This window comes from Scylla paramamosain, unplaced genomic scaffold, assembly GCF_035594125.1.
Source record: "Scylla paramamosain isolate STU-SP2022 unplaced genomic scaffold, ASM3559412v1 Contig130, whole genome shotgun sequence".
In the NCBI taxonomy this organism is placed as follows: domain Eukaryota; kingdom Metazoa; phylum Arthropoda; class Malacostraca; order Decapoda; family Portunidae; genus Scylla; species Scylla paramamosain.
The window spans coordinates 122,501-130,000 of NW_026973795.1; the positions used below are offsets into that span (position 1 = coordinate 122,501).

General features: G+C 41.5%; 1 protein-coding gene across 1 annotated transcript in view; it reads left to right on the forward strand.

Moving 5' to 3' along the window:
• Positions 1–2,332: 2,332 nt before the first annotated feature.
• The window catches only part of LOC135099448 (uncharacterized), a 13,812-nt gene continuing 8,644 nt past the window's right edge, over positions 2,333–7,500 (forward strand). The window contains exon 1 of the mRNA XM_064001830.1: positions 2,333–2,339. Within this exon, the coding sequence (XP_063857900.1) occupies positions 2,333–2,339 (7 nt within the window). The remainder of the gene's footprint in view (positions 2,340–7,500) is intronic.

A 7,500-nucleotide genomic window follows, 5' to 3' on the forward strand; every position in this document is an offset into this window, starting at 1 on the left:
CCGACCTGCTATTATTATACATATTAGAAACTATATTTAATATGAAAGTTTACATGTTGTTTGAAGCTTATATGGGGGTATTTATTTCTTTACATATTGTATATATCCTTAAAGTAACATATTTATATTGTGAGATGATGTAGTATGTTTATTTACAATGGGAAATAAATTTCTTAATTTTTACATAATGCATTTTTACATTAATACATAATAGACTTATTTGTAAAGTGGTTCCGGGTTAGGGGTCCGTTCCAGCGCCCACAAGCTTCTGGGAAACCATGAGTGCTGCGACTGTGGCGCTGCTTCATGGAGCTGTCTCAGGGTCCGGTACTGCTCCCAGTCCTCCTCGGCCATGCGCTGCCACATCTGTGCCGCTTGTTGGTGTAGACGTATGTTGACCGGGGGGGTGTCTGAGTCCATATGAAGGGATTCAGAGCTCTTGAAATCATCCCACCGGACGCCAGCCGCAAACCGAAGTGCAGCATTTTGTACTCTCTGGAGGCGGCGGTGGGCAGTCTGGGTGAGGGCATGTAGAGGGACAGGTGGGTACGTTAGGACAGGCAGCACCATGGTCTTGACCAGGTGGAGCTTGACCTTGCTGTCCAGCTCTCGAAAACGTCGGAGGAGGGCCAAGGCAGCCTTGCCCCTCGCCACCCTCTGGGAGATGTGGGCCGAGTACCCTCGCCCTGAGACGTGAAGGCCCAGTAGTTTCCCGCTGGGGCTGAACTCGACGGCTTCCTCATCGACCAGCAGAAGTTCAGGGTTCTGCGTGGCTGGTGCTATGACTGAGAATTTAGCCATGTTTGTTCTTATTCTCCATTCTTCCTCGAACGTGCTGACTCGCGTAATTTCCCGCCCGGTCCTCGCATTTAGCATCAGGCGCGACCTTCCTGGATGGAAGACTACCTGGGAGACGTCGTCCGCATACTGGACGTTTATTCCTGCCTGGGAGGCAGGACAGTCTCCTGTGAATATGGTATATAGCGTCGGGGAGAGGACACTTCCCTGTGGCACCCCTGTCTGCAGCGGGAAGGGCGGTCCGCTGTAGGTGCCGACACGCACTCTGGCACTCCTATCGTCCAAAAAGTCGCAGAGAAGGCGCTCGACAGGGCCCGGGAGCCCCAAGTGCAGCACCTTGAACTTAAGCCCCAAGTGCCACACTTTGTCGAACGCCTTGCTTACATCTCTGAGTACTAGGTTGCACCGATGTCCCAGTGCCTGGTGGAGTGCCAGAGTCTCTGTTGCCACAGCTATGGCGTGCGTCGTGCCTCTTCCCCGACGGAAACCATATTGTGCCGTGTTGTACAGGTGTCCCCCATCCAGGTGGTCACGCAGCCTCCTGCCGATGACCCTCTCGAACATTTTTCCTGGCACCTCCAGGAGGGAGATGGGCCGATAGCTGTCCGGTTGTGTTAGAGCCTTGCCAGGCTTGGCTATCATCTTCATCTCCGCTTCTTTAAGCCCGTCTGGAAAATAACCTGCCGACAGGGCAGAGTTGAAGATGTCCCGGAGTCGAGCAAGAGCAGGAGGCGGGAGGTGGGCGAGAATTGTCCTGTTGATCCCACTGCTGCCAGGGCAGGTGGGCTTGCTTGACCTAATGGCTGCTTTTAGCTCTTCTAGGGAGATGAAACAGGTGAGTGGGGAGTCACCCGCCAGCCTCGTGGGGTCCGCTTCCTGGTGCGGAGTGGTGCGATGTCTGTGGACTGCAAGGTAATCCAGCACCATGTCATTGTCCTCATAATCCTCGTCGTCGTCTTGGAAAACTGTTTCCCATTTCCTAGTAAATAGTCTGGCTTTGTCAACATTACTGTAGTGTCTTTGTCCGTTCCTGTCAAGTAGGTATGAGTCTTGTCCTTTTGTTCGTCCAGATAGGCGTTTTACCTGGGCCCAGAACCTCCTGGGCTCCTTGCACCTTGAAGCCAGACCCTCCAGAGTCCGTCCCCAGTGTCGCCTGGCTTCGTCTCTCCTTAATTCATGGAGCGTAAGTCTAAGTCTAACGTATCTTCTATAGTCGTCGTTCGTCCAGCCATGAAGTTGTGCTCTTTGTCGTAGTGCATTGAATTGTATCCTTGTCATCTGTGTTTGTCTAGTCGGTCTTGGGGCAGGTTCTAGTCTGTACTGTGTTTTTGGTATGTGTCGGTCCGCAGTGTCTTTTACCTTTGTCGTCCAGTCCGCTAGTGCTGTGTCTATCTCCTCGAGACTCGCTCGGGAGATGTCAATTGCGTCTGTCATGTCTAAGCTTTCGTCCTCCTGAAAGGAGTCCCAGTCAACCCTATGAAAGGAGTAAGAAAGGGGGGTCGGAGTGAGAATAGGAGAAGTTGAAATGTCAATAATGATTGGTATGTGATCACTACTAGTTAGCGGGCCAGGGGAGAGAGAATGAGCATAGTGGAAGGTTTGATTGGAGAAGACAATGTCAGGTGAAGTGGAGGAGAGAGGTCCATAGTAGGTCGGAAAATTAGGGCCAATGTGTCTCGCGGTTTGTCGTCTAAAATAGTCCGTGAGATCACGGCCTACCTGATTCGTAGTACCATACCCTAGTGTCTGGTGTCGGGCGTTCAAGTCTCCTGCGAAAAGCATCGGTGTCTGCCTACGTATGAGTCTCATGAAATCGGGGTGGGGGATGTACTGTCGTCTAGGAGGTAAATATGTAGTTGCAATTGTCAAGGTCCCATCGAATGTCTCTATGTCAACAGCTAAGGTGTCAGAAAGAAAGTCATCCTGAATTCTGTGAGTGAGCGAGCATCTGACTGCTATCGCCACTCCATCATTTTGCTCACCACTAGAGTTCATCTGGTGAACTCGAAATCCAGGAATCCTAAGTCTGTTTTCGTCTGGTAGTCCGTGTCCGTTAATTAGTATGACGTCCGGGTCAAACTGTCGGTAAGTGTTACATAAGTCGTACTTACGAGTCGTCCAGTGTAATACATTGTGCTGGTAGTGAATTTTGGGAAAAACGGCTATATATACGCGAGATCAGATCGGCCCAGAGCGCGTCTGGACCAATCAGGACGCTCGCTGAGGTGGCGACTCCTGATCCTGAGTAGGCACGCTAATATATATACCACTTTTCAACTGAGAAAACGCACACTCGTTCTCACAGCAGTACGGCGACACTATGCCTCCCAAAGCATCAGGAAAGGCTGCCAAGAAAGCTGGCAAGGCACAGAAGGCCATTGCCAAGGGCGACAAGAAGAAGAAGCGCAGGAGGAAGGAGAGCTACTCCATCTACATCTACAAGGTGCTCAAGCAAGTCCACCCAGACACTGGCGTGTCCTCCAAGGCCATGTCAATCATGAACTCGTTCGTGAATGACATTTTCGAGCGCATCGCTGCCGAGGCATCCCGCCTGGCACACTATAACAAGCGCTCCACCATCACCAGCCGGGAAATCCAGACCGCTGTCCGTCTTCTTCTGCCTGGTGAACTGGCAAAACACGCTGTTTCTGAAGGCACCAAGGCTGTTACCAAGTATACCTCCTCCAAGTAAACAGGCGGCCAGTATACTGCTGCCAGTATAAAATAATACCCGGCTCCATTGGAGCCACACTTGAAAAGGAAAAAAGATACGATATAGACAAATGCATTATTATTATAATTATTGTTATTATTATTAATATTATTATTATTATTATTTTTATTATTATTATTATTATTATTATTATTATTATTATTATTATTATTATCATTATTAATAATATTAATATTGTTGTTTTTATTATGATTATTATTATAATAATTATTGTATCATTATTATTATTATTATTATTATTATTATTATTATTATTATTATTATTATTATTATGCTTATTATTATCGTGATTATTATTCTGTGGAGATAAAGAAAAGATAAAAAAAAAATAGAGATAAAGAAAGATAAAAATTCTCCCAAGTGAAAGAGATATGGCCATGGAAGAGGGAATAATAATAATAATATAAAAAAAAAAAAAGGGGGGAAGGATATTGAGTTGAAAGTCGATACCTGATACTGAAAGATGGAAAATAAATATTTTCTTCCACAAAACCAAACAGATTGTCTATGAAAATTCTTTAATGAAAGAGATGTTTGGCCCTAAAAAGGGCCTAGATATTGCTGTTATGAAGATCATTCGTGGATGACTTCTTAGGCACGCTCGCCACGGATGCGACGAGCCAGTTGGATGTCCTTTGGCATGATAGTCACGCGCTTGGCATGGATGGCGCACAGGTTGGTATCCTCAAACAGACCCACGAGGTAAGCCTCGGAAGCTTCCTGGAGAGCCATGACAGCAGAGGACTGGAAGCGGAGGTCAGTCTTGAAATCCTGAGCAATTTCACGCACCAGGCGCTGGAAAGGCAGTTTCCTGATAAGCAGCTCAGTGCTCTTCTGATAACGGCGGATCTCACGGAGAGCAACGGTTCCAGGCCTGTAACGGTGGGGTTTCTTGACACCTCCAGTGGCTGGAGCAGACTTGCGAGCTGCCTTTGTAGCAAGCTGCTTGCGGGGCGCCTTGCCACCAGTGGACTTGCGAGCCGTTTGCTTGGTACGTGCCATAGTTGTGGTAACAACAACTCACAACGAACACTCAGCTGAGTCTGCCCGCGCTTCCCACAAAATCCCTTTATATATGAATCGGGTGGGCCCGACGACTCCAACCCTGCCTTGTGATTGGTCAGAAACGTCCAGTGAGGCTCATCGCCCACGCAGTCACCGCATGAAAGATGTGATCATTATTGTTAGTCTAATTCATTTTGTTCTTATTCTTATTCTTATTCTTATTCTTTCTTCCCTCATTCATAACAAATCTTGGAAAATATACAGCAGAACTGACATGTCATTTAAAATTCTAAGACAATTAGCAAGAAAGTTGTGATATTCTTATTTTTTTCATTCTTTTTATTCTATTTTTTTCTTATTCTTGTCATAATTAATATTGTTATCTTTATTATTTTCATTTTTTTTTATTATTCTTCCTTATCTTATTCTTATTTATCCTACTTTTAGAGAGATGAGGCTTGTGCGGTCACCCATCCAAGTTCTGCCCGGACCCCCTGCTTAACCTTGCTGATCCCGCCGTCAGCTGATTGGTCAAGAGCGGAGAACAAGGTGTTGGGAGGGCTTATTTCTCTTATTCTTATTCTTTCCTGTATTGTTGTTGCATTGTTGTGCTGAAAATGTTGGAAAATATGCACTAAAATTAACCCTTCATTCATAATTCTACGACAATTAGCAAGAGAGATATATTATTACTTTTTTCCCTTATTTTTGTTCTTTTTATTCTTAATTTTCTTTTTTTTATTATAGTTGTTATTGTTATTTTATTATTTTCGTTTTTCGTTCATTCTCCTCATTCTTATTGCTATTTTTTTCTATTCTCAGAGAGATGAGGCTTTTGTGGTCACCCATCCAAGTTCTTCCCGGACCCCCTGCTTAACTGCGCTGATCCCGCCGTTAGCTAATTGGCCAAGACCGGAGAACTAGGTGTTGGGAGGCCTTCTTTCTATTATTCTTATTCTTTCTTCCCCCATTCATATCGTTGTATTGGAAATGTTGGAAAATATACAAAAGAATTCACCCTTCTATGACAATTAGGAAGAAAGACATGGGATGCTTTCTTTCTTTTTTTTTATATTCCTTTATTGTAATTTTTCTTATTCTTGTTATAATAATTCTTACTGTTATCTTTATTACTTAAAATTTTCGTTCATTCTCCCTATTCTTATTCTTATTTTTTTTATTTATTTATTTTTTTTCAGACAGATGAGGCTTGTGTAGTCACCCATCCAAGTATTGCCCGAAACCCCTGCGTAATCTCGACGATTTCATTTGACAATACCTATTTACTTATTTATTTATTATTATATTTATTAAAAAAAAAAAAAGAAGAAAAGAAGATGAAGAATAAGGTATGTAATCGAAATACTCTCTCTATACTGTAGCAATAGTTTAGCTGGATGTACTTGTATTGTGTCAAAAATACTTGCAATATCTGCAATTGTAACCTGCAGTGTCGGCATAATGCATAATTAAGCAATGAAAAGAAAAATTAATAAAAGAATAAATGAAAAAAAGAAAGAAAAAAAGATACAATTAACAATTAAATATATTAGCTACCCCTCTACGTTTCTTTATCACTGCAGAAAAATGGAAACATTTTAACGTAGACTTGTCAAAATTCAACTGAAATTAAGGGTTAAATAAGGATTGTCACCCCTTCCCCAGAGGATATTCATTGTCTTTTAATATATATATATATATATATATATATATATATATATATATATATATATATATATATATATATATATATATATATATATATATATATATATATATATATATATATATATATATATATATATATATTCTTTTTATTTAAAGTCTTATTTAGAGAGAGAGAGAGAGAGAGAGAGAGGTAACGTCCTTGAGGATAGCAGCTCGTCTACGCTCCGCTCAGTGATCAGCGTTAGAATGTAATTCCTCATTTCTTTAAAAAAAAAAAAAAAAAAAAAAAAACAGAAACTTTATTTAGGGGGCTTGCTGGAAACAAACTACAATGGAGGAAAGAACAATATGTCTGCTATATGACCCACCCAGTTAAATTTTCAAGAAGCAAACGCAAGTTGGAAAATACGAAGAAGATAAATTTTCATTTATATACGTTTTATGGTAATTTCTGCCACGCCTTCCTCTATTCATCAAACGTCACTGACACTTATTCCCTTTATTTTTTACTTTACAGAATCTTTTGTAGGGCAAGACTCTAGAGGATATGTGCTTTCATAAATTCTATAATGCTTTGCTTATCATAGAGACATAAAAAAAAAAAATAATAATAATAAAAATAAATAAATTAATTAATTTAAAAAATCAAAATAAATAGATATATAAATTAATTAATCAATCAAATAAATTTCTATGCTTCACCTTTATAGCATTCGTATGAATGTCAAAACAAAACAAAAAATATAAATATAAATAATAATATGAAAAAAAAAAATTACTAAATATATGAAAAATAGCATTACTACTACTACTACTACTACTACTACTACTGCTACTACTACTACTATTTTTTTTTTTTTTTTTATGTAGGAAGGACACTGGCCAAGGGCAACAAAAATGTAATAAAAAAAATGCCCACTGAAATGCCAGTCCCATACAGGGGTCAAAGCAGTGGTCAAAAAATGATGAATAAGTGTCTTGAAACCTCCCTCTTGAAGGAATTCAAGTCATAGGAAGGTGGAAATACGGAAGCAGGCAGGGAGTTCCAGAGTTTACCAGAGAAAGGGATGAATGATTGAGAATACTAGTTAACTCTTGCGTTAGAGAAGTGGACAGAATAGAGGTGAGAGAAAGAAGAAAGTCTTGTGCAGCGAGGCCACGGAAGGAGGGGAGGCATGCAGTTAGCAAGATCAGAAGAGCAGTTAGCATGAAAATAGCGGTAGAAGACAGCTAGATATGCAACATTGCGGCGGTGAGAGAGAAGCTGAAGACAGTCAGTTAGAGGAGAGGAGTTG